Source organism: Dermacentor albipictus, chromosome 5 (assembly GCF_038994185.2).
Source record: "Dermacentor albipictus isolate Rhodes 1998 colony chromosome 5, USDA_Dalb.pri_finalv2, whole genome shotgun sequence".
Classification (NCBI taxonomy): Eukaryota; Metazoa; Arthropoda; class Arachnida; order Ixodida; family Ixodidae; genus Dermacentor; species Dermacentor albipictus.
This window is the reverse complement of record NC_091825.1, coordinates 53,892,058-53,919,871: the sequence shown is the minus strand read 5'-3', so window position 1 is coordinate 53,919,871 and position 27,814 is coordinate 53,892,058. Positions and strand designations below refer to the sequence as shown.

Sequence of the window (27,814 nt, the reverse complement as noted above, 5' to 3'; positions counted from 1 at the left end):
GATAACAATTGCGCCCAGAAGACCTGATACGTCGTATCTAACACCGGATATGTCGCCAGTAAAACGTCACCTAGGTTTCAACAAACGTATTTGTTAATAACGAAAAAAAAAGAAATTCAGATACGCATTGCACGGCCCATGCATATGGAAACCTGCAGGCGAAAGCTATCCCAACAGATAGGAGAAACTTCGTGACGGGACATATTATTGCGCTCTACGTTGAGGAAGTGGAAGTCATCGGACTTTTGAATGGCCAGAAAAGCGGCTACAATTGGCCCGTGTTGACCTTGATCGACAAACACATTCACCGCTTTCACCGCTCTAGTGAACCAGTCCTCTCCCCCCCCCCCTCCCAACCCCCGTTTTCTCTCCTTATACGTCTGACGTCGCCAGCGGCCGCAACCTCCCGAGTGGACACACACACAGCGGGGACAACGAAGCGGCGCAGCCCAATCAGACAGCGTTTTTCACCCTAGCCGCGCGGAACGGCACATTAGCCAAAACGGACAACAACGGACAGCCGTTTTATTGCTCGCCTCCCCAAATAGGCCGCAGCGCGCTTCCTTGATGTCACGAAATGATGTTTCCTCTCGTACTCCGCACAGCGGCTGCCTTTCCTGGCCGGCGTATAGCTTCGGTGAGTTTCTGGCACGCCGAACGCGACAGCTCCTTTCAGCGCGTGCCTCGTTCTCCCGTGGAGGGGGGGAGGCCAATCTCGACGGCTCGCATCGCGAATCGGGCGGCGCAGCCGTCGACTTTTACGGGACTCGCAGCGCTTGGACTGTCTGGAGATAGCTGACCACCAGGCCGAATATGACAAGTGGCCCGAACATCGCCGACGGCTGCGGCCCGAAGGGCCGGGAAAAGAACGCCACAAAGCTGCTGGAAGTCGGAGATTTTAAGATTGACTCAGGAAGCTGATTCAGCGATGTGCAACTTGTGGTTCCTTTCTTTCTTAAGTAGGACTGCTAACTGAGAGACCGCGGCGCCAGCTTTGCCGGGTGGAAATTTTCCGCATTAGGCTAGGTAAGCCTTTAAACGAGCGATCCGCTTCGTTCTACGTGTCCTACTCGTTACGTAAGGCAGTGTTGCATCCTCGGCGGGTGGGCTCGGCGACTGCGCATCTGCACAGCTCGCTAAACCTTTTGCTTTTGCAATGCAGATCGTCACCTTCGCTACTGTGCATTTCCTGCTGCCTACGATAACCGCTCCTGCTACATCAGCTTCGTCGAGGTGCGTGGTCGACTGCCAAGGAAACGAGCCAGCCAACATCCAGGTTTTCCGTACCAGCGATGCTTCATACCCGGACATCCAGCAGAAGAAGTGGCGGCCGGCGGTCCTCAGTCGAGGGTGGCAATCCCCATCGTCAGCAACAGCAACTCAGTCACCAGATATAAACTGTGGGCGGCCGTCAACACAGCTTTGTGGGCTCGGCGACTGCGCATCTGCACAGCTCGCTAAACCTTTTGCTTTTGCAATGCAGGTTAGTCAACCATGCGCTTTCTTTGCTAAAAAATCTAGCAATTATTTCCTGATGCAGTTGCCGAGCCCGCACTGCTGTGCCGCCATTGCTGTCGAATGTGCTCATATTATTCATGCCTTGCTGATTTTGGCCGGTGATGTGGAAACAAACCCGGGTCCTAACATTCCTGAAAACCTACTAACCGAATTGCGAAAACTAACCGCCGGTCAGAACCAGCTGATCACTGAAATCCATGGTCTTAAGTCGCAACTTACTTCTACCGATAAAGCAATTACTGATCTAAGCAAACGAATGAATGATCTTGAGAGTCACTACCAGACGCTTTTGCCCATTCGCAACGAAGTGGATGCAATGCGCACCACGACTGAACAGGCTATTTTTCGCATTTCCGAGCTCGAAGCACGTATCGACGATGCTGAAAATCGCTCACGGCGGGACAACTTACTTTTTTACGGCATTCCTGACCCTTCCAGCTCGGAAACCACTGCCGACTCCGAAAGGTTGATTGTGGAACTTTGCCGCGATAGGTTGCAACTAACCATCGACCCAAAAGAAATAGAACGTGCACATCGCATCGGCCGTCACTCCGCCAATCTCTCTCGCCCCCTGATAGCAAAATTTACTTTCCATAAAACCAAACTTAACATCCTTTCGAGTGGCCGAAAGCTTAAGGGCACTGACTACAGTATTAGCGAGGACTTTTCGCGATCAGTACGAAATGCTCGAAAACATCTCGTTGCTTTCGCAAAAGGTAAAGGCGCCCCGTTTTCACTCCGCTTTAAGACTTTGTTCATCGGTTCCAGAAGATACACCTTTGATGCCGCCTCGAGTAGTGTCAAAGAGTTGTCATAGCAGCTACATCACCCCAAACAGAAAAATAACACAACACCGACTTGCTCCAGAGATAGCGCTTCGCTTTCTATAATATACACGAACGTGCGCAGTTTCCTCCCAAAGCGTGAATTGGTGTCGAACATAGTTTCATCTACCGGTAGCAACATACTATTACTAACTGAGACATGGCTGAGCAGCGACGTTGCTGATAGCGAAGTTATAGCCGACCTGCCCGGTTTCTGCCTCTATCGGAACGACCGCGCAGGAACCCGTGGTGGTGGTGTGCTAGTCGCTGTTCGTGAGCAGTTGCCATGCTCGCTAATTAACGTCACATCAGATCTCGAGATGTTATGGGTCATAATGCATACCTATCCAAAAAAAGTGCTACTTGGTATCTGCTACAGACCGCCCAGTGCTACTTCTGACTTCTGCCATCAACTTAACAACGTCATAAGCGAACTGGTAACCACCCACCGAAACGCGCAAATCCTGCTCTTCGGTGACTTTAACTTCCCACAAATAGACTGGCGTACCATACAATCATTCTCGGTATCCGGACACACAGAGGCCAAAAATTTTGTCGATTTCTGCCTCAACTTTAATCTTTCCCAGCTAGTAACTGAACCAACCCGGATTTCGCAGCAAACTGCTAACGTCCTCGATCTCATACTAACCGACCACCCTGACAGCCTTTCATCCATTTCTTATTTACCTGAGATCAGTGATCACAAAGTCATCCATGCCACTTTTTCGTTCAATTTGTTGACACGGGATACCTTTAAGAAAACAATATGTCTATACGACAAAGGAAATTACGGAGCTATAACTGAAGCTATGAATATATTCTTTCCTATATTCCAATCAACTTTTCAAGACCATTCCGTTAACAGCAATTGGACGCGCTTCAAAAACAAACTAAGTGATCTTGCACATAAATTCATTCCTAAAGTCACCTTTCGTTCTTGTCAGCAAAAACCATGGTTCACAAAGGCCTTAAAACGCCTAGAAAACAAAAAGAAGCGTCTGTATCGCGCCGCCAAACAGAGAGGACGCCCATGCGCATGGGATAAATATTATGAAGCCGAACAGAGCTACGTCGACGCACTGCGTCACGCTAAACACTCATTTTATCACAATGATCTACCAAACCTATTAATCAATAACCCGAGGCAATTTTGGAGAGTTATAAACGATAGCGAAACGCGCACTATTAAGATAACTAACGAATCGAACGAAATTATTAATGATTCCGATTGCGCCGAAGTGTTCAATTCGGCCTTTGCTTCTGTGTTCACTAGCGAATCTAATGCGCCTCCCACTTCATCATCGCTTAGTATGAGCTCGTCAATGCCAGCCATTGCTTTCAATGCAGACGGTATTTGTGCGATCATTGACAAAATCAAGTGTTCATCATCTTCCGACATAGACGAGATTAACCCAAAAATTTAAAAAAACACGAAGCTTATTTCTGCAGCCTATTTGTCCTTGATATTTGCCCAGTCTCTTTCTTCAGGTTTCATTCCAGATGACTGGAAAATTGGGAAGGTCGTTCCAGTTCACAAATCAGGTAACAGAAACTCGCCTCTTAACTACCGCCCCATCTCCCTAACAAGCGTCCCCTGCAAAATCATGGAACATGTCATCTACTCTCTTATCATGAATTTTCTTGACTTGAATCACTTTTTCCATCCCGCCCAGCACGGATTCCGCAAAGGTTTCTCCTGTGAAACACAGCTGGCCATTTTCCTGCACGATGTTCACACTAACCTTGACAGTAACATACAGACTGACGCAATTTTCCTGGATTTCTCTAAGGCCTTCGATAAGGTTCCTCATCAACGTCTAATATTGAAACTTACAAGACTTAATTTGCATCCTGATGTTTTGAATTGGATCATTGAATTTCTTAGCAACCGCTCCCAATCTGTCATTATAAATAATCACCTATCTAACCCTGTGCCAGTCACATCAGGCGTCCCTCAAGGATCGGTTCTTGGCCCCCTATTATTTTTAATATATATTAATGACTTACCTTCACATGTGTCCTGTAATATCCGAATGTTCGCCGATGATTGTGTCATTTATCGAACTGTACGTAACACCAGCAATCAAACAGCCCTGCAGAAAGACCTCACCAACATACTAACATGGTGTGACGATTGGTTAATGAAACTAAATGTACAAAAATGTAAAGTTATGTCTTTCACTCGTAGCAGTAATCCCCTGGTATTTCCCTACCAAATTAGAAGCATGCCTCTCGAACTAGCAGAGTCCTATAAATATCTAGGTGTCACTGTATGCAATGATCTATCCTGGCATAAACATATTTCTAATATCATATCATCTGCTAACAAAACACTAGGTTTTTTAAAACGTAATCTCCGCCAGGCACCTCAAAACGTAAAACTGCTTGCCTACAAGTCCCTTGTTCGGGCAAAACTTGAATATGCATCTGCCATCTGGAGCCCGCACCAAACATATCTTATCACCTCACTTGAATCTGTTCAGAACCGCGCTACTAGGTTCATTCACTCACAATATTCATATGATGTCAGTATTTCCGCACTTAAAACACAATCCGGACTAACATTACTATCTAATCGCCGACGCATTGCTAGTCTTGAGCTCTATCACAAGTTCTTTTTCAGTACCCTTCATCATGCGCCATACATCGTTCCTGCAGCACGCATCTCTCACCGCACCAGTCATCCGCAGCAAGTCGCACGGCCACGTGCCCGAACCACTCATTTTTCCGCCTCGTTCATTCCTCGAGCAGCTAAAGACTGGAACGGCCTTCCTGCTGACATTGTTAGCATCACTTGCCTGTCTTCATTCCTACAGCGTGTGATTGATCACTTTGAATATAACTTATGAAGTATACCAAATGTGGAACTTATGTTAAACCCACCCCTTATGTAATACCCCCTCCGGGGGTCTTTAAGGACAATAAACTGAACTGAACTGAACTAAGTTCTTGTGCTACGATAGTCGAGCGCGATTTCGCTATCGACGGCAGGTGAAACCTGTCACGACAATGCTGAAATGCACATTGTATGGTGACAAAGTTCTGGCTGCTCGCATCAGCTTTCTTAGTATAACTCGCGTTTCTGGAAATATAATAAAGCAAAATATTCATTTACTTTTCTCTGTAGCAGCGAAAAACACGAACCTGCATTCGGTGAAATAAATGCTGTGGTAATATTGGTAACTGCCCTGTTGGAGCAGTGAGTGATGACTTGTATGTGTTACACCGTCCTCAACACATGGTCGCGAGCCAACGTATGGTCGGCATGCTGCCATTATAAATATTCGCAGTTAGGCAGCTCTTGTCTTGAACTGTAGTTGAAGGTAAAGCTAGAAAGAATCAAGCATTTCGGATTCCTCCCGACGCAGGAGGAGGTTAAGCTTATTCTCTAGTACTTTGGTCTACGATGGTTTTAATAGCCTTTCTTCGTAATAAAGCATCTGTGTTAATGGCTGGCTAGGCGTGGGACACCGTATGCTCCATTTCTGCGTTACTATAATGGGAAGGGTTATTGTTTTTTAACTATCTCTCTCTTTCTCTCTTTGAGTCCCAGCTATATAGCATTCTAACCAGGTTTTTTTTTTTTCAATGTCGTCGTAGCAGTCGTCAGTCACATTGTGTTGCCCTTAATTTGGTCTCCGATGCCACGTCGGCCTACGCATTATTTTTCGCCGACAGCTCCCGCAAAGCTGGCTTCACTGACATAACTTGTCGTAAACGAAAGGAGATAGTTCTCAGCTTTAGAACCTGTGTGCCTTAAGTATAATCTCTGGGAAAACGTGTGAACCGTACCGCCTCACTCCTTGCTTGACGAATAAGCGGCGTGCGACCCTAGGAATCAAAGGTCCTTAACTTATAAGACAATGTCGTTATGAGAGAACATAGGTAGAGGATGGAGGAAAGGTGGCACCATAATAAACACTCGCAGGGATAAATCATATTGTTAATTGGAAGCACTATCCTCTTACTGCATGCTGCACTGTGCCGCATTTTCTTTTCCTTTTTGCTTGACTATAAGTTGTCAGAAACAACAGGAATCGACACCGCTAAGAGTCCACCTTACCTATAGCAGAGAGAGAGAGAGAGAGAAGCAAGGAGAGGCAGGAACCTTAATCAGATGGACGTCCGGTCGGCTGCCCTACAGATGAGAGAGCGGATGAAGGATTGAAAGAAATAAAACGAAGACAAAAGGACACACAGGTGCCTGAAGTAAACAGTATGTACGAGCACACACCAAAACGGCTTAGATCGGTAGAATACCGCGCATCTGTGATAGCTTTCTTTCTCTGTAAGGCAACTTGCTATTGGTAGCAAGCTGCGACTTGCTTCAGTGACGCAACCGGAGTCATTCTGATGCAACCGAAGCGGCGAAATACAGCGAGAGACAGGGACACGTCCGAAAATGGCCCGGCAGAGGCGTCTAAAGTGCGGCTTTAATCCCCGACAGAAAGCTAAAAAATGTGAAGACAGAAAAAAGAAAAGCTGTGAGCGTGTGCTCGTCGAGTTTAACGAGGTCCGTAGTCCGCCGCTGGCGCCCTGGCGTGAATGACTGTGCCACGACGATGAGACGCGACGGCAGCCCGTTGGGCACGCTCGGCGACGAGGGCTCGCTGGCCAGTGTCAGCAAGATGCATGCCTTCGCCGGCCGCCGCGGATGTAGGTCACACTGCCGGTAGGGGGGTAGGGAGAGTCGGCTGAGGCGAAAACACGCCGACCGTCCCCAGTTTGCATGCGGCTCTCGGCGCGTGCGGTCTCCGTGGCTCTCCTAACACTTTGCTGCGTGGGCGACAAACGACTCCTTAAGCTTTGCCCAACGCTGCTCGGAATTCCCACCCGAGCGCTGTAGCACCTGTGCGGAATACGAGCGAAACAATTACCGCTGAGTATTTGCCCAGGGTTTGGTTCGTGTTGGAAGCCAGAAGATATGTTTTCGTTAAAGCAGCGCACACGTTGTTTGGCCGAGGTAATGAGATTTCTTTTTGTTCGAAACAGTAGACAAGCTGTGTGATTCACGATGACCGCGATGACTGTCCCGCGAGGAAGTGGTTTTCTGTGGCGTAAACAAATTTCGTGATACTACAACGTTCGATACAAATTTTCCTTTAAAGCTTTATACTGCGGAAGCCTCACCCTCGCACGAGTCGGTGCTTGTGTGATGCACTAAAATAGCTCGAGGGGGGAGGGGGGGAGGGGGTTGTGAACCGGAATTCAACGCCCGCTTCAGTCATTTATCGTGTCTGCCATCGTATAGCGCTATCGCAAACACCCCGTATTCTTTGACTCTAATATCTCAGGAAGGAGACTTCCGAGAGCCAGCTTCGTCGAAACACATGCAACGTTTAAGATCAACAAACAGAACTCTTCAACAACATCGTGTTCCCGCTATTGAAGTTAAGATTGTGGCGAGAGCGTTTCATGGCGTAAAGTCTAGGACTACAGGAAAGACACGCTGGTTTCTATTTGTCTCATGCTGCCCTCTCCAACAGAAACTTTCCTTTTTTTCTACTTTTCTTCCTTCATTTACTTTTTTATCTTCCACAATTCTCGTTCCCCAGTGCAAGGTAGCTAACACAGATATTCCGATCAACCTCCCTTCCGCTCCTTTTCTCTCTCTCATCTTGTGTACGCACGTCCACATGATCCCGGTGCAAAGTCAGGCTTAACGGCGAAAGCCGAAATCGAAATAAATTAATCGCAATAAGGAGTAGGTTTGGCTTCACCACATGCGCTCGAGCGAGGCAGTGTAGTCTACCTCAAAGCGCCTTACCGTGCATATTAATTACAAGATGTTTCACGTAACTTGAATAAGATAGCGTATAAGCGCAGTCACATCGATTAATTATTTCATATTCCGTGGGCTTCTTATAAACACCGAAAATAATCACCATGCAGCATGCACGTTCCCATAAAAAATTGGATCAGCCGTTTCTCAATCCCCTCTAGAACGTAACAAAACGCACTTGGGCGTGAAGAGAATATTCATAATTTTGCATAATTGGTCAGAGTTGATTAACGAAGTAGGCGGAATATTAATGAAATACCATAAGGACCGGCACATGACGGCAAACCATGTGTCGTTGGTCTGAGTCAGCTGCGGTTCACCCCTTTTTTTTTTTTTAAGTCCTTGGTTCAAGTTATGCGAAACATCCTGCGTATATAAATATATGTATCTTTTTCTCTTTCTTTCTGCTCGCTTTAATCTTACATGCCACTCTACAACTTCACGCGCCGTGTTTTGCACGAGTGTTCACTTGTCGTAAGCTGTTCTCAGTCGACGCGTAAAAATTGATTCGGTGGTTTGTTGGCGGCCGAGAAAGCACCATGCCTTGCTGACAGAACGAGGGAGATAAGAAATAAGCGGGGGTCTCTTTCGCTTATCCGCCCGCCCGGAGACTGCGGGGCTGCGATGCAATCGGCGTCCTCATTTGCAACGACACCGCTCGCTTGGCAAGCTTGTCTCTGCTCGAATCCGCTCCCGAGTATGCGTGGAGCAGCTGCCTTTCGTCCGTCCGGCCCAGGCAGCGTAGGACGCAAAAGAAAATAAAAAAAAAGCGTTGGCGAGGAAGAGAGATTTGGACGAGGCGCTCCGAGATGAAGAAAAGAAAATAATATCGCTGCAGCAAATGTGGAATATATTTCTTGTCTCCTGAAATGCCGCGAAAGTTCTATGAGATCTACACGATACCACCAAAACGTATGAACCGAGATTACGCAGTAATTAGCTCATGTTAATCGATTCATTATTTCCTTTCCGAAGTTTATTCTTAGTTGTTTCGCACAAGCTCAGGACATTTTCGTGTTTCTGTTCTGTTCTATAGAATACGTCCAACGAAACGTTTTTTAACGATAAATGTAAACCTACCAATCAATTAGTGTGCAAAAAGTAAGAATAAAGTAAGAAAATGCAGAAATATTGTTTGGTAACCATTATATATTATTTCTATTTCAGGCGCAGTTATCAAAGCTAGCGACGCGTTCAGAAAAACATATCGCTTATTTCTGGGTGGTAGGAAAGACGGCTATGCTTCGCTCGTTTTACTACATGAAATTCTACGAGGCCTTTTGCCAACTGCTTTGTGATATTGATCTTTGGCAAAGGGCATATATTATCTGAAGTCGTATTGCATGAGATGTTCGCTTCAAGGGAATCATTAAGTAGTGGACCTTTATTAATAATGAGACATTGCAAAGTTACAGCTCAGCTTCAAAACTGATCTTCAGTTTAAGTTGTTAAATGTCTAGTAGTGCCTGACAACATGCCATTTCTTCGATTGATTGATTGATTGATTGATTGATTGATTGATTGATTGATTGATTGATTGATTGATTGATTGATTGATTGATTGATTGATTGATTGAGTGAGTGAGTGAGTGAGTGAGTGAGTGAGTGAGTGAGTGAGTGAGTGAGTGAGTGAGTGAGTGAGTGAGTGAGTGAGTGAGTGAGTGAGTGAGTGAGTGAGTGAGTGAGTGAGTGAGTGAGTGAGTGAGTGGGTTCGACGTCCCAAAGCAACACTGGTGTTCCAATAGACGTCATAGTATTTTTGCGTCCTTCTTCCCTCTAAACGCACCCACGGCGACAGGATTCGAACTCTCGACCTGGCGCTGAGCAGCCCAATGCCGAAGCCACTGAGCAATCCAGGTGGGTCATTCAGTTTGAGCCCTGGAAAATTTACTTTCTCCCATCGCAATCTTGCAACAATTGTTACTAAAAGATCACTGTGTGTTTTGCTCATTTCCAACTTATAGAACTTGTCGCGAGGAAAATGATAGATACTGCATAAGCATGGCACTGACTACGTTTCGCCTCCATTTCCGTTAATGACGAGACTGTTGCCTCCGGAGCGCATTGCAATACGAATTCCGCTAAGAATATACATTCCCAACATCTGTTTTCTGCACATTGCCGCGGCTAAATAAAATATACGTATCCTTGGACATTAAATCTCTGCGAGGAGGTCGTGTAAGCAGACTAGGGCAATGCCAGCTGGGTGCTGTTACGTGGTTTGGCGGCTTCCACCAGAGAAGTTCACCAAGGAAGAGTGGGACGCGCTCCTGTGAAGTCCGGTGTCTGAGTACCAAATCCGCGCCGTCCAGTGCGCCCGCGATCGGGCCGGCAGGCTAGACCTGTCAGTCCTGTCGTGGGATTAGCCGGGTGCGTGTTTTATCGCGTTTTGCTGGACCCAATAAACGTTTATTCACTCACTCACTCACTTCCACCAGAGCCAAAATCAACTATATATATATATATATATATATATATATATATATATATATATATATATATATATATATATATATGCACTGCGCAGTACACTGCATCCGACAGGACGTTTATCGTATAGAAATCATTCCAAAGCAACAGTCTTTTTTTTTCTTTCTTTCTTAGAACGGTACAGCCATGTCCTTGCGGTGAGCGTTCGGAAAGATTAAGCGCGCTCTAGTGGACGTGGACTTGATGTTGTCTCTCTCATTCACTTTCATTAAAGCGGTTGCTTGACCGGAACTCCTCAACGCAAGCCCTTCGATGAAGCTAGCTGCACCGATTGAACGGCTGCCAGAAGGTTTAACAAGAGAACGCTACAGCCACACATATGCAGAGAGAGGCGTAATTTCCGGCAGCATGGTATCTACTTGGAATATATATATATATATATATATATATATATATATATATATATATTGGCACAAAGTATAAGCAGTTTAGAGAGAGAGCAATTTAACGTCATTCGATGGATTCCCATAAAGAGTGAGAGAGAGAGAGAGCAAATGATGAATGAAAGGCAGGGAGGTTAACCAGGGCTGAGGGTTGGCTACCCCGCACTGGGGAAAGATTCAAAGAAGAAGAGAAAGTCCACCGGGGATATCGTAAATTTCTTCTCGACCCATTTCGCTCGGGCTTCGTCCACCACGCTGACTCGCGTGGTATAGACCGACGGCCGTGGCTAATGGTCAGTGACACGTCGACGGCAAAGCGCCGCTCGGTTCGCGTCTGTGGCTCCGCGCGCTGCTCCATTTGCGGCCGACTCGCTCGACTGCAGGGACTCACGCGACGCCGAGCGCTGGCGAGAACAGCGGAGAGCGCGGTGAGGCCGCCGCGCCGCTTTCTTATCAATTCGTTTCTCACGGGACCCGCGCTGAGGCAGCAGCAACGAGAGAGCGACTGGCGCTGATTAAAAGGGCCTATCACTCCAGGTGGCCTCGAAAACCACAGCCAGATGTCGTTTCAATCGCAGTGCATCACGAAAAGAGAGAGAGAAAGAGAAAAAAGATGCCACGGTGCTAACTGACTTCGGTGTACGCCGTCGTATCCATCGCGGGTGGTCGACTTCGCTGACTTAATTGGCCCAATTTTGATATTCTGGCGTATTCCTCGTCCCGACTGCGCTAAATGCTTTGCGCAATGAAAGTATGCCCCGGTTAAAGTAATTTCTTTTTATCATTTCTGCTTCCCGTGCCGTTACACGATAGTAACAAAAGAAATTCTGGCGTTTTCGAAGTACTAACTGTTCTATGTGTTCAACAACCCAAACTGCAAGAAGAATGGCGTTAACGAACAAGGGACTGCGCGTGTCCTTGTTTTCGATCCTGTCGCTGTTCGTTTGCGCCATTCTTCTTGGAGAAATCGGGTTTTACGTACCAAAACCACGATCTTGTTTTAAGGCACTCTTTCGTATAGTGGGGGCACTCTGAATTATTTTTCCACCTCTGTTTCTTTGCCATGCACCCAGTGCACAGTACACGGGCGCATTTCGCATTTCGCCCCCCATCGAAATGTTGCCGCCGCAGCCGGGATTTGATCCCGCGACCTCGTGCCTGGAAGCGCAACGCCATAGCCACAAAGCAACCACGGCAGGTACATGCAATAGTGGTATGACGCGCCAATCCATGCAGAAGAGGAAAGCTCGCGCAGTCACACTTCACTCGAGTGAGTCTATGCGAGAGCACGGTGCGAACCTCTGACTAAATCCATCGACGTCCAATGACGTGCGCCTGATTTCTTACTGTTACCGCATGCCAACCTGCTATTATGACCGTACGAACTACTACTGCCGCGCTATTGCTGTAACTGAGGCTGCAGCTTCTCCGATGGTCTGTCGAAACACATCACAGCGACAGTTTATTTTCCATTTTTTGTTGTTGTTGTTGTTTCTTCCTCTTCAACCCCATACGTATACTCCTGAACTATTGCTACGTAACATACTGTACAGCTGTCCCCATAAGCTTTACTAGGCCCTTACCGTTTCTTGCTCTTCAACCCCATATGTATACTCCTGAACTATTGCTACGTAACAGACTGTACAGCTGCGCCCATAAGCTTTACTATGCACTTACCGTTTCTTGCTCTTCAACCCCCATACGTATACTCCTGAACTATTGCTACATAACATACTGTACAGCTGTCCCTATAAGCCTTGCTAGACAGCGCGACTATCGCTTTATATTGAAGTGCACGCACATTCATTGGTGTCAAAAGACATGCACTCGCAAATAATACCATAAAAATAAATAAAATAAAGAATAAGAAAGGTCAAAGGACCCGTACGGGGCCCGAAACACCTGTTCCTTATTTTTCATTTATGCTTGCCGAGTGCACGTTTTTTGTCACCAATATCTTTCCTCGCCAGGTGAGTTTTCGTCGAACACTTGACTACGCACATTCATGTATGTGTAACCGTTGAACGACACTATAACTTTATTACAATCATCTCCGTGCAGCGCAGCCTGGTAAGAACATTACGCAGTGTAGCGCCTCTGTCGCAGACTCGCGCGCCTACCGTCGCCTTCCTTGTCACGAGGGACTCGACGTCACACCATGCTGTCACTACTCTTTCGCCATTCCGTCGCGCTCATTTTCTATGCCGAGGACATGCCTCTCTACATCGCCGAATAAATCCTCCTTGCAAAATGTAATCGCATTAAAAACACACACTTTCAGTATGCCGAGATACCTGGCTGTTCCTCGGTGTGCTGAAAGTGTACCTCTTGTTCGCTACCGTAAAATAATATGCTGGTGCTTTGTGGCCGCGTTTGAAGCACCAAAGTACGTCGACCGAAACTTCCAATCAGTTAGCTATGTAATGCGGGTACTTATATAGTCGATTAGCGTGTTTGGTGATATCGCCACATAACTCCACGAGAATCTGCATTGGCAAACGCTACGTTGGCTGGATAGAGTAAACGCATCAGAAAAACCGCGAAACTCCTCTCAACTGCATCCTACCAACCAAGATACGCAAGGGTGCTTTAAGCTGTGTATCCAACGCGAGTAATCACCTACGGTATTGACGCCAGCGTTTAATTATTCCTTTGGCAGCGCTTGCTGGCATCTTTTATGAACGTAATGATGCCTCCACCACCAACCTCCGATTTTATGAGAACGCTATTACGACTCTCAAAAGTTAGTTGGAGTGCAAGCGTGGCCTCTGCTTTATGGGATTATGGAACGAAACAAGCAGAACGACATGAAACAAACACAAAACTGTTTTCTGCAGCAGAAGAAAGTAAATATATATATATATATATATATATATATATATATATATATATATATATATATATATATATATTTTAAACATTGGAGCTGGAGACTGAAATAATTCAGACGTGCAAAAGCTATTTCAAGAAAGGGGACGTAGGTATGTAGGTAGGTGCATATATAATTTGCACGCGCTAATTACTTTCTCAGATGAAGCTCTCGCGTCCACTCCATACACACCTGCGTTGTTACGAGAGCAAACACAACCGGGTAGCCACGAACGTGCCTCACAGCCCGCGAAGCTGGCAGTGGCAGAAGCACGGCCTCGAACTGCTGCTCTCACACCGGACCGCGCCCCTCGAATCCACGCGCCCATTCATGGGCGGACGCCGCGCGCCCTCCTGACCGCCCCGGGGTGCGCGGAGGTGCCATTAATTAAGCGCCGATCGCGGCTGTCGCGGCGGCCCCGCAACAATTACCTGTGTCGACGACGAGAACACGCTCGCGCGAAGTGCGGCCGTATAAACGCTGGGCGAATCGTTTCAAGAGGGAAGGCGTTGATTTTCAACCACGCTGGTCATTGCAAGACGCTGCTTTACTTAGCAGGGCAATCGAAACAGCCAGCCCAGCTTGGGCATTGCAGTCGTTTGACTCACTGTTTCGTTTAACTCGCTGTTTCGTTTAACTCGCACAGGAACAGTTAAGGAACGCACAAAGTTAGTTTAGATTTGTGGAACAGCCCCCCCACATCGTTAAAACCCGTATAATCTCGTTAAAACATCTGGAGTTTCCATTTAAGAGCACCTATATTTCCCAAATAAATAAGGGGCACGCTCCGTCCGATATATGGGAACATACGGATTTTTAAATGGGATTCGCTTACGTTCAAATGCGAACATTGGACACGACGCAGGTTGGTTTCTGCGATAGGGAGGCACTTAGTACTCGACCGGGGGCCAGCGCCAGACAAGAATACTTTTAATAATTTTTTTTTTATTTTCGTCTCAAAGTTGAGTTCAACATTTAAATGAAACTGATATCGACGGGTTGCCACATTTCTTTGTCGCCTCCAACGTCCTGAGAATTCCCCAAAGTTATCCGGCCCACTCCCTGCTATCACGTCAGACCATTGTCCTGTCTTTTCTTTAACAATTTTTTTCCTTTATTGTACTCGGCGTAACGCCCACTTTCTTTAATATGTCACATTCCGACAAGAGTAGCATTTCTCTAGCTTATCAAATTGCGCCATATTGTCTAATTTGCCATCTTGTCAGCTGTGATTGGCGAAAAGGTGCGGCTACGAAATCATGGCCCATCATGACATCGTCATGACATCATGACATCATGACGTCATCATGAAGTCGTGGCCCATTCGAATGGTAGAATATATCCGCCTCATAGGTACGGTTGATGTAAGGGCCGCCACAGAACGAAGTCTCTCGTTTCGGTGAGCTTCGATCAGCCGTGAAAAGGGTAGATTCTGGTCAGTTAGAAAGGCAGGTTCTTCGAGGGAATTGTTCCGTGCTAGTAAAGTAGCTGGAGAAGTGTCCTTCTGTGAAGACCTGCCGCTGAAAAAAAAAAAAAACCTGGCTCTGAGAAGAGAAAAACAGCCCTCGTCCCCAGGCAAGAGACGCACAGATTTTGCAGAAATCTCTTTGTTCAGTCGCACGTAAGGCGCAAGTCCGTGATTTCCCGAGGGGAAATCATCCGCCTGCCTACCAACACCGAGCCCACGATAACGTCGCTGTCTCTTGACTAGTGTTATTTCTTCGCCAAATGTTTTACATACGGACTCATGGTGACGCACTAAGATGGTTTAGAAGGCCGCGAACCCGCAGGCTAGATCCGCCTCGGAATCTTGTATCCGGAATCGGAATCTTGTAACTATATCGTGCTGAAGCCAAAGAAAACTGTAATGTCAAAATAAAGCGTTTCTGTAATGCAGTGACTTTGGGATGGGAACTTGAAAATGTGACTTCCTTAAATATGTATATATACGGCAGCAGGTTGATATTTAATAGTCGGTGATTGCTCTCTGCAGCAGAGATTTCGTCCTTTAGCGCGCAGGTCTTCTCGAATCGTGGCCATTCTCCACTTCAATCATTACCATTGCTTAGTGCGACCATGAGACACACGCTCTTCCGGTTAACTGACTTGCATTTACGTTTAAGCCGCCTCATCTTTAAGCAACGCTACCGCGGGGACGCAGAGCGACACATCGTCATACGAGGGGACATTAGGCTGCTTTAGTTGGCGTAACTCTAATGGCCCATACCGTCGGAGACACTGTACAAATTTACGAGGGCCAGACAGTTCCTCCTGGCCACCGCTCACGCATTTGGCAAGTACAGCGAAGGCTGGCAAACCTACAAACGAAATACTGGCAGATGGGCTGCCGCTTTAACGACAAGTGGCGCATTTATCTAGTAAAGCACTATAGTCATCCCTGTCTTCATACACGTGTTCGCAGTAATTCATATATCTGAACGTTACGCATAAGCTTTCGTTCTTGTTTGTTTGTTTGTTTGTTTGTTTGTTTGTTTGTTTGATTGTTTGTTTGTTTTCTACCCCACCAACTATGCTGGAAACGACTGCAGCTGAGCTGTGGTTTCACGCCCGTAACCTAATTTTTCGGTGATGCCGAAACCGGAGTACGAATTCAGGATACCGGCAACAAACACCGCCGATGAAAACAAGCTTAGACGTATCGGCGCCTTGGGGCGATGCACGGTGGCCGAGCGCGTGACCAAACACCGTGAGGCTAAAGGTTAAGCCAAGCGTACACACACCGTCTATGCCCGCTGGGCCGAGCCGCTGCCGCCTTCCACCGGCAAGCCCTATGTGCTGCCGATCGGTAACCCGCGCTTAGCTACAAATTGCTCGCCCTAAACGGGAACTTAGGCCACCGACTGCTTCAAAATAGGTGCCTGTAACGTTTCGGGTGCAGCCCGCGGAGCCTTTCTTCACAACGTGACCGAAATACAGAGCGTAGTTTTTACAGTCATATGTGCGCTGCGAGAACTCGCACGGGAAGAACAGCTTTAATGACGCCGCTTGAGGCGCACTGCCGTCCTGCTGACTAGGCAACAGAAAGTTCGAGTAACTTCACGGCCGATGAGTCGTGGTTGCCAGAACACATCATACACTGGCATCGCGAAAGTCGACCGGTCACAAAAAGAAGAAAAATGGAAATTCTGGCAGGAGAGAAGGGTATTTTCGAGGCAGTGCATCTCAACAAACTATTCGATGTAATAACAGTGCAAGATACCTTTCCGCTCGTTGGACGCTCAAAATGAACGAAAGGTACGCCAACAAACAAAGGAATATGTGGTCGCCATACGAAGAGCAGTTTGGCATCGGGAGCCTGACAACGCCACCGCTGCGTTTGTCCTTATCGCACCTTCGTGGAGGGTTCGTTACTTCCCATTCTTTCGGCAGCGTAAATGCGTTATTATTCGCTAGAGCAGTGTATATTTACTAAAGTCTCCACCTACGATTCGAAACAACCACGTGCAATGACAATCTGCATGGTTAAATTGCTGCCCGACACGTTTGCAGAGGCATGCAAACGCCGGCCATCCTGCACCGCTGTATCCCTCTCCTCTCTCTCTCCCTTGACTGTGTGCCTTTTCCCGCCCTTTCGATCATATCGCTTCTCTCCTGTCCCCCTGTACGCAACCAGCGACACGCGCCTCCGCTCCACCGAACGGAGCCGCAAAAGACGTACAATTAGGCTTATATAGGCAGGCGCTCACGGGCCTTGGCCTTGTTTGGGCCGTGAATTCAAGTGCGGCGGCGTCGCGATTACCGCGCAGGCTGCACTAGACCCGCTCCGATCCGCTACAAGTTACTCTCGTACAAGAGGACGAAGGAGGAATGCGAGAAGGAGGCAGGAGCAAGAAAAAAAAATTAAGGAGAGCAGATGAGCGGGTGATACCCGCACCCCCCTCCGAAGCACGTTGACTCGCTAATGAGTGTAGATGAGCGCGCGGTCATGAACCTCTTTCACGATGCTGCTCGGCAAACCGCGAGCGGGCAGGTACGCGCAAAGAGGGCCGCCTTGCGGCTTTCGCAAAAAAAAAAAAAAATATCGCTGCTGTTTATCGCGACACGCGTAATACCTAGGTGGCCATCTGCAGAGCGTGCGATTGAGTAGCGATACGCTGCATGCATTGTAGGTCTAACCAGTAATGGCTCTATATGCCCTTCACCGTTGTACTCTCCTGCGTGAGCTTTCTGTAGTAGACGCCCGGTGTATGCGCCTGGCAGTGCTTAGATGCCCAAGCAAGGTGGCAAACTTCTAGTTACCCCGACGTATGTCGGCTAGCCTTCGTCACAGTTGGCTCGAGGGCAGGCAACCTCACTGCTGACACATCACACCGCGATCGGGCGAGTATAGCCACTGCCAGCACGGGTTACGCAGTACGGCTTACAGTGCACTGTCCCAAAAGATCACTTGCAAGTCAGCACCCGGTCTACGTCGTTTGTGTTCTTTTAAGTCCTGACCATATGCGCCGCATGAACTCAGTTTTTGAGAATGATTTGGGGTTACAAAAAATGGAACATCCTAAATTGAGAATTCGCTTCTCCAATATTAACTTACGTAGCTGTAAGAGAGAGAGAGAGATAATAAACATTATACAGAAAGCACGCGAGCGTAGGTATTTCCGAAATGCCTCGGTTACTGTTTACATATACGCCGGTAGTTTAATGCGCCAGATAGCCTGCTGAAACGCGAACGTACACTCAGTCATGCGGCCTGAAGCACGCACTCGCAGTGCCGCCCTCTGTTGAACTGGACGAAGCTCGCAATCTCCCCGGGCCTGGTGTCTTCCATAATGAAAAGCCGCTACGCGGTCGTTAGGCCACTCTCCGCCGCCAGGAGGCTGCCAGGAATCCCCTCGTGCTTGCCCTTCAAACAACGAGCTCGTCTCAGTTTTGTTTTTACTCGCGTGCTCTTCTTACACATTTCCACCCTCCCTTCCCCCTTCTTTTATTTGCAGAATGTTCGACCTTTATTGCCCAACCTTAGCGAGGACGAAACACAGATTGCGTCACAGCCAATGAATCTAAACACTTATCTCAACAGTTCTGCAAGCGCTTATAGAAAGTGTTTCTGTTCGGGTCTGTTTTTTATACATGGAATTGATTTGAAGACATTGAGGCAGAAAGTAGCTTAGCTATTTCGTTTCTCCATGTTATACATAAAGCAAGTTTGTTTCGTGTACACCCGCCGCGGTTGCTCAGTGGCTATGGTGTTGGGCTGCTCAGCACGAGGTCAAGCGATCGAATCACGGCCACAGCGGCCGCATTTCGATGGGGGCGAAATGCGAAAACACCCGCGTACTTAGATTTAGGTGCATGTTAAAGAACCCCAGGTGGTCAAAATTTCCGGAGTCCTCCACTACGGCCTGCCTCATAATCAGAAAGTGGTTTTGGCGCGTGAAACCCCATAACTTATTTTTTTTTTCGTGTAGCTTCGCCTCAATGTACAGAGTACACCTATTTCAACTTCTCGGCTTTAAAGACCGCGGTTAGGTGTGACATTAGGTAGATCAAGATTTGTTTCGCTTGCCAGTTTATAAATAAATATATATATATATATATATATATATATATATTCCTCTCTTTCTATTGTTGCTACTGCTACGTGAGAAGGAGTAGTCTTCTTCATTATAAGATGCATACATCTCTTTCATTTTCATTTCAATAAAAAGTAAAAAAGGAGTATACGCCGCGTAAATATGTGTATTTGTCGCGACTTCGATGTTCTGAAAGCTCTTGAGGAGGTGGCCGGTTGAGCATGTAGTATAGCAGCCTGATATCTTTGCGTGCGAAGGAGAATGAGTGCTTTTCCCCATGCGCTGGCAGGTACCCGCCTCCCCACCCCCTCCCTCCTCTCATCGCGTCACGGCGTTGATCACTCATTCGACGGAGTCCTGCATCGGCATGTGCGTCGCTCTACGAAAGCTCGCTTTGGTGGGAGTGAACTCGACTCTGGATGCAACCAAGGAAACCAGCGGGCCGGCGAATGGTCTCTGCTCGGTGATTCACGTCTCTGGCTTCCAGCGCCGACCGGCAAGGACGTCGGCACGACTTTGAAAACGGCGAGTCAGGACTGCGCCCGTCCTTGTCGCTAAAAGCCACGCGATTATGTGTGGAGAGAATTAAAAACCGGATCAAGAACGAAGCGCGCACTTCGTTCTCCCGGTTGTCGCTTTAAGGCGCTCTTACTTTAGAGCTTGCTGCCAGACTTGTCTCGGCTCGTAACGACGTGTGGTATCGCTCAGCGACACAGCTGAACACAGAAGTAAGAAACAGACGTCGTTTTACGCGCTTAATATTCTTTGCGCGCACAGCCTTAAATGCAATCCCTTGGGCGACGATTTCTAGCAGCCGGAATTCTGGCTCGGCGGTTCCGGCTACTGGAGACGGTGATATGTCGACAGCGCCCAACTACGTGTTCTCCGATTGCGTTCTTCACGTTCTTTAATTTTTTCACAACATTATGCAATTACGTCCATTTTGCTTTCACTGCTGCAGAGTGGCTGACGCAAGCCACAGCCTACGAGGACCAAAACGTACCTGGCAGTATTCGTCCGCAAAGCAGAGGGGGAAAAAAAGCCGCCGTGAGGCTGTCGACTTTGGTACTCAAATGCCACAGTCCTTAACATTACAACAGTATTAAATAAAACAGCTGATGCTACAATTCAACGTGCGTATATCTCGGCCTTCGACGAAATTATGTTCGAGGCCCTCAATGCATTATCCAGTAATGACTGTCGTATATAGGTGCAAAGAATTACCTTAAGAGACCGAAGCACACAGCGAAGTATAGGAGCATAGTCGGGATGAAAGAAATAAAGGGGACAGCGTTGACAATAGTAAAGTAGCCGGTTAATTATCCTGCACTCGTGGAGAGGGAGAAAGGAAGGCATGCACTTCGAACGTAGAAGTAACCACTGGAAATCCGGCAGCGGCATCAACGAATGGCAAGAAACCGAACGACATTGCAGAAAAGACTGCGCAGGCCAGAACACTCAATAAAGTTGACACATCCTTCTTGCATATAAAAGTACTTGTGGAGCGCCAGCCAAAAAGAAACCCTTCAGGTACATTAAAGCAGAATGTTATGAGTTATACTAGATTGGTAAATTAAGCTTTTCGAGCGCTGAAAGCAACCGTATCAGCGTGGTCGGCGGCTCGGTAAGCCAGAAAATAGGCGAGAAAAGAAACCATGACAAAACACTGGTGCCGACGTCACTTAGAAGCTCTGGCATTACCAACATTTAATGCCACATATTATTACAGCGCCTGTTTGGAACTTGTTAATGCGTTATCCAACACCGAATATATTGCACCTCAAATGGAGTCGAAAATTCTTTAGAAAAATTTACAGGGGACACTGCCAAAGGACAGAAAAATGCACTGAAATTCCTGACGTCACGATAAGGTACAGGTACTGCGGTCTGGCTGAAAAATTCAAGAAAATACACTGTGGCTTTCATTTAGGCCCCTATTAAGCACCCATATTGATCGAAATAAGTGCAGACAGAACATTAATGAAACGCTCGAAGGTCTTAGTTGATTTGTCTTTGCTTTTAAGTGTTCCTTTTACTGCCACCCAAAGAGCACTTGCTAGACCCATGACATCCAGGATCATGAGAGTAACGACGCCAACGGCAAGACGACAATGACGGCATGAGATCACAACGACGACGAGACTGGCACAACGCCCTACACGTGACTTCCTACGTACCAGATTTTGGATGAAGGCTAATCGAATTCTAACTGATGGTGACGCAAGTTTTCGTTTCTGTGAGCATTTGATGCATGTATAGCAGTAATGCCAGCGTAAAAATGTTTCACAATTCAGGTCACTTGTTCTGCATGGATACATACTGATGTCACTTGAAATAGGCTCCACAAACACTGCAGAAAGCGCCTATACCAGTTGTTAGTGCAATTTACTATCTCCTGAACAGTGGATGTTCAGAGCAGCACTCGTTTCTTCGCCTCGACGCGCCCATACGTCAAGAACAGCTATAAGAATGTCTGCTCTAACAGCAGAGAGAGAGAGAGAGAGAAATCAAGGAGGTGAAAGTCAGAGAGGTCAATCAGCCTAGCATTCGGTTTGCCACCCTACACTGTGGATAAGAAAAAGGAGAAGCAAAAAAGGAAAAGACGGAGAGATGTTACACTGCATGCACAGGGGAGGACGCAAAAGACTATGAACGGTCACTCTGGCAAGTGCACTTCAAGAACTGCACCAGTGCACGGATGGAGGGAGAGGGAAAGAAACATAAAGGAAAAGGTAACGAGGTTAACCAAGGACGTGCCCGGTTGGTTACCCTGCACTTGGAGTGGAGGAAGAATAGATCCTTTTGAAGCATGCAGCGACTGATATGGCCAAGGCCCGAGTATCCTTGACTCAAGAAATGTTCTCGAGTCCATTTGGCTTCAAAGTTGTCCGCAGTGAAAGACGTTGGACCAATGCGCAACAGCTGCTGACCAAACGTTGCAGCCTAACTCTTTCGTTGCCCTCGCTGCTCACGACACCGGCGCCGTTTCACACGGGACAGGATCAAGTTAGATCACGCAGTGGCCGCGCCGTGGGCCGGGCGGTCTCCTTTCGAGTGTCGCCGGCCTTGTCCTTGACAAGGTGCGGGTGCCGACGTCGCGCCTGACCACGCGCGGGCCCAGTATAATAGGGCTGCCATTAAGGGCTCGCCGGACCGCTCCGTTCCGCGAACGGGAGCATGGCCGGCCCTCCGGGGCATCGAACGAACCCCACTCGGTCGACGTGGACACCGGCGAGATATCTGGCGTCCTGGCGCCGCTCTTGCGTGGGAAGACTCGCTCGGGAAAGGATTGAGTCACCCGATTGGCAGGAAGGGAAGGAGCGGTCATCGATTGTTCAATGGCCAAGTTGCTCGCGCTTTTATGCAATCGGTCCGGCGAAGAGACGAAATCGTTGCACGCCATCTCGTGTGCGAGCACACCGGCCTACGCGAAATTGGCGGCACGCAATACACGTCGCTTTGTTTGTGACCGGTTGCGTGTGGCCCCGTAAGCGCTTCCGGTATGATTTCCTGCTCCACCATTGGCCAAACATATTGAATATCCCAATCTTATCAGACGTATACAGCGCTTGCACGCAGATTTCTACCGATGTTGCATGTGGTGCCGGTCGTTCCCGCCATTTCACGACTTCGAGTCTCAGGATATAACCACGGGTCGAGTGCCCGTATAGGCCTGTCGCTTTGCGTGTCTCGGAGGTGTTTCTCTATCTTTTTTTATTTTTTTTTTGCCAGGTCTTTCGGCGCTGCTCACAATGCCAGGGTTTCGGTTCTACACTTTTTCTAATCGTGCCCTACCGTGCGATTCTTCGCTAGCAATGGGCAATGAAGTGTCAACGACAACTCTGTGTTGTTCGCGTGATCGTGGTGAACCGATTTTTCTGCACCTTTCACATAGCGTAAATAGCAGTTCCGATGAAATCTTAGCCCTTTTTTTTTTCTTAGCAACTGCTAAAGCCCCAAACTGTCATCAACAGAGCCTTCTAGGATAAGCAAGTTCTGCTGAATCCTCTGGCGCGTAGACAGAGAAAGCGAGAAATTATGTTTAGACAGGAAGGGAAGTTAACCAGAGCTGGTCCTCATTGGTTACGCAGCCTATGATTATATAGATTGAAGGGATACAAATATAAAGGTAAGAGAGGTGAAGAACGCAACACGCACACGCATTTCAGGCGTATAACAAACATTGTTCGCAGCTCTACAAATCGATCGTGTGGCCCCGTAGACCTGAGCAACTGAAACAGCGGAGCTACAATCCCTCATCCACTTTTCTCCGTACAAAGCAGCCAACTGAATGCTCATCTGGTTAACCTACCTGTCATTCCGTGCTAACCTCTCTCTATCTCTGTCTCTCTCTCCCTCTCTCTCTCTCTATCTCTCTCTCTCTCTGAGTCCACTGGGCCAAGTGTCTTTAGGAAGTGATCTATAGAGCGCTCTCACTGATCCTTGGTGCCTATAGATGGTTGATTGTCAGTGCGTTTTCCTTCTTATGCTATGGCGTTGTTGTCGAACCCTTTAGGATCTTGTTGCGTTTTGCAGCAATAATGTAATCAAGGGGCTTAAAATCTTTTTTCGCAGAAAGCGTTGGTAAAAGAGTGTGGTCCTTCGTGCACTATTACGTAGCATATATGCCCAACTAGGAGCGACTAATAATCCCCTTTTCACACTTTTCTGCCTATTTACGTAATAATCACCAACAGCCTCATGCATGGTCTTGATAATCGAGATAAAGTTGTAAAACACATAGACTGTACACCCAAGGACTAACCAAGCGGTCTGCCGCATGCATGCGTGAAACTGCCACGAACACCTGTGTTAGCCACAGCGACGGCATGTTGAAACATGTAAAGAAACTGGCGTAATGCGTTTTCTAACGATACGACCGTAAACGTGAAACACCTCCACAGGATACATCTACCTATACCTACTGACCGAGGGGAGCCGAAGTCGGGGAATTCCTGGCCAACTGCCTTTCGTTGAACCGCTTGCAAAAACATAACTCGAAACAGTGCCTCTCATAAGCGCCTGACGCCCTGTCGTAAACCAGGCAGAGACTCATAGAAAGTAATGAAATAGAGCCGTAATAGTTGAGTTCACAAGATAATTATAAAAGCGCTTAAGTTTTTCCTGCGAGTGCCTCGTTAGAAATTGATCGAAGGAAGCAACGAAAAATTTTCTTAGGTATACATGAATGGAATAGCTGATAATTTTCCAATGTAAGCCCCTCTCATGGCTTTCTGCTGAGCCGAAACTCACGTGTTTGGTACCGCCTCTAGGAAACACATTCATGGCAGAGGGATGCAAAAATAAAATAAAAGTGGTAACGTGCCCTTATTTGCTTACTAGTCAGAGCTACATGTGGCGGAGGGTAATTAAGCTCTTGACAAAGGCACCCTTTACGATTGGTAACGTGACGGTTTGGGCTATATTTGGTGCCTTCATAAAGCAAGCATTCCGTCTAGTGTCTCAGACTCTTCAGAAACTGAATGAGCTCACTACTGTAAACTTCTGGCAAGATCCGCTCTACGATGATCTGCAGCAATCACGGCAGATAATTGAGAGGAGCGAAGGCATCAAGACCGTTTTCCATCCAAGAGTATCTCTCTTGACAATTGACAAGTGAGATATCAACGTTAGCAATAAAATGACTTAGGTCCGAAATACTTCTAACGTATTAAAATTATTTTTTCAATAAACGCTTTGGAGAAAATGTCGGGCAGGCATCATTCGCCATGTTAACTGTTCTGGCACGCTAGCGACCTGAAGACGTGCGCAAACTCCTCTGCAACGAAAGTGCCGGTCACCCGGTCTGCACGGCGAGCTAGACAATCTCTCGACCAATTTGTCGTCACTCGAAAACTGCACTCCGACAAGTAGGCTTTGCGTTGCAGGCTATACCTGCCGCCTCTCCCATAACCGTTGCGTCATCAAAACAAGCAGGCGTTGCGTCTAAATAGCTTCACAAGGGGCCAAATGGGATGCCTGTCTGCGCACTTGTGTCTCTAAATATAAAGGGCACAATGAGGTAACAAAACTGAAATCGACTGCGAGTTGCGGCAGGTGAAAAGAGTATACCGCTGAACCGCGATTACAGCGCGAGCATTCACGCGGTCGCTCACGGCAGCCCGCTTGTAATACCGTCACGATGCGCGTCCCAGAACAGGCGCTGAATAGCTGCGACCCCGAGCGTCAGACAATGGCCAGAAACGCGTCCTTCACGAACTCTTCGTCCCGCGCGCCGGCGCTTTTCCTTTCCGAAAGAGGCGCGCGGCGTGACAGGGGTTCGGCCACTGTGTTGGCGTCTCTTCTTTGCGCATCAATCTCTACCGCTCACTCGCAGAGCTTGGATGCAGGGATCCCTTCTTTCTTTCGTTCGTTCTCGTTCTCGCGTGTCTGTGCACCGGAAGCTGACTGCAGCGCGGCCCTGCGTTCGCCAGCACCGGTCCTCACGCGCGGTCTTCTTCGTGCCCCGCGTGCGCTGCCGGCGGGTTGGCCGGCCAATTAGGCACCGCTGCGACAAAGGCGCGCTGCGGCACGGTCGCTCGTTGCCGTGACGTACTACACGCAGCGAGGCCCGTTGTCCCGCGCGGCGGATCGCGTGCGCACGCAGGCAATTGTTCGCGCATCGACGGCAAACATGCGTGTGCGCGCCCCCCTCGGACAGCAGCGCCGCCTAGCGTGAAACGCACGCCGCAAACAACCGCATGACCGGGAGGACGTCGTTGAGCAATGCATCATTGAATGCGACGACGCTTAGCACATGCCTCGGCTATCGGCACGAACAGCTCTTATGTGCGCCGTACCGAACGCTATGCGCCGGAGTGGCGAACGCTATGTCCGGCTCCCAGCTCGCAGAGTGTACGATGTACACGAGCTTGATTGCGTCGCCGTCTCTGGGCAGGGATTGTGATTTCATCGGATCTTGTGCTGATTTGCATACTTCTCGGCTCTGTTTATTCGTACGTAGTTAGCGACATCGCGAATCCGATTAGCTGTAGCGCATACCAAGCTTCGATCCGGCAAAACAAAGGTCGAGCGGGTCAATGTGACCGGGACGCGACGTTCTTGATCACGTCAGACAAGGGTGGGTGTCAAAATGGAGTAGCAGTGTAAGCGAACAGAGACGTTCTAGTGAAAATTTCAGTGGCTTGTGTGGAGAACGACCATTCTTCTGAAAGAATGAAAATCATCTGTACCGAAATCAGGGGCTATACGGTAACGTACGCCAATCACTCTTCCGTGTATGGGGAAATCGACCGCACCTGGCTGTCGCTTTGCGCCTTTTGCAAAACGACTACAAAAGAGCGCCGATTTCGTGACCACGTTGCGCGTATTTTCTGCACGGCGTCACGAAATACGTGCAACGAGACCAGAAAATCAGCGCCCTTTTTGTGCGACGCCGTGCATTACGAACGCTTGGCCGTTCGTGTACATTCCTCAGTGACGCAACACAATGAACTCGCATTGCGCAATTCTCGTATTTCTTCCGTTCCCCCAAAACCGCTAGTATACGACGTATTTCTACCTTGCTCTCAAACGAAAGTCTTTTTGGACGAGGCAGCCACCCTGGAAAAAGGTACTGCCGGCTGTAGCAGATTTTCTCTAACAGAAATTTACAGCATGGGAGATATTTAGAATCGGAGACGTTGACTATGAGCAACAGCCACCGTATGCGAACTGGCCTCAAACGGAAGCTTTATTTGTTGTTGGCTTTCCTGGGGCGACTTCTTTCAATAAGTGATTGCAAAGAAATATTTCTGCATTAAACTGGAGTTGTCTTGTTCTTTTTGTAATACGTAATGCTATGTGACAAAAAAGCACAGCGTATGCTAGTTACTCAAAGTGGCTGTTCAACTATGCGTTCATTTGGGCGAAGTGCAATAGCGAATGCACGGCCGGGTAACTACAGCGCTATGAACGACGCTAAGCACACTGAAATGAAACACAAACAGGTAGAGACATGCGCCGACGCTGGTCGACGCCTTGTCCACGTCTCTGTGTGTAGTCAGGCCTGCGCCGATGAGTCTGCTTCAGTGTGTTCAGGACAATTTTTTGCACTGGTTTCAGTTTCAGCGCTTCCGTTTCGTTAACGGGCAGCACAATCGAAGAACAGAAGCTGTTTTACAATGCCATGAAAGCATGAACGAACAAATACGACAGTGCGGGCATTGTAAAACCTCCACACCCCAGCCGATATGGCAAACAGGGCTCCACCGGGCTCCGATTGTGCCAACTTAGTGCGAGAATACACCGGACGCTTTCGTTAGCTGTTGCGAGTGCTCAATCTAAATCTTCAACGGGATCTCAAAGGTGCTTTCGAATAAGAACAGCACGTGACATAATTAGCTTATACCGCTTAGCTAATCGGACTGTACTACAGCATCGGCGACGCACTTAGTCACGTGCTACGCACCATG

At 47.9% G+C, this 27,814-nt stretch overlaps 2 protein-coding genes across 2 annotated transcripts in view; one reads left to right on the top strand and one right to left on the bottom strand.

Annotated features, from left to right (window-relative positions):
• The window catches only part of LOC135913270 (mucin-2-like), a 177,357-nt gene that overhangs the window by 81,695 nt on the left and 67,848 nt on the right, over positions 1–27,814 (bottom strand). The gene's annotated exons all lie outside the window — the stretch shown is intronic.
• On the top strand, positions 1,157–2,452 carry LOC135913230 (uncharacterized). Its single transcript, XM_065445836.2, has one exon. The coding sequence runs from the start codon at positions 1,157–1,159 to the stop codon at positions 2,333–2,335; it is 1,179 nt and encodes a 392-aa protein (XP_065301908.2). The 3' UTR covers positions 2,336–2,452.

Bases quoted from the DNA above. Each gene is read 5' to 3' on its own strand.
- LOC135913230 (XM_065445836.2), top strand. From the start codon at position 1,157: ATGCAGATCGTCACCTTCGCTACTGTGCATTTCCTGCTGCCTACGATA.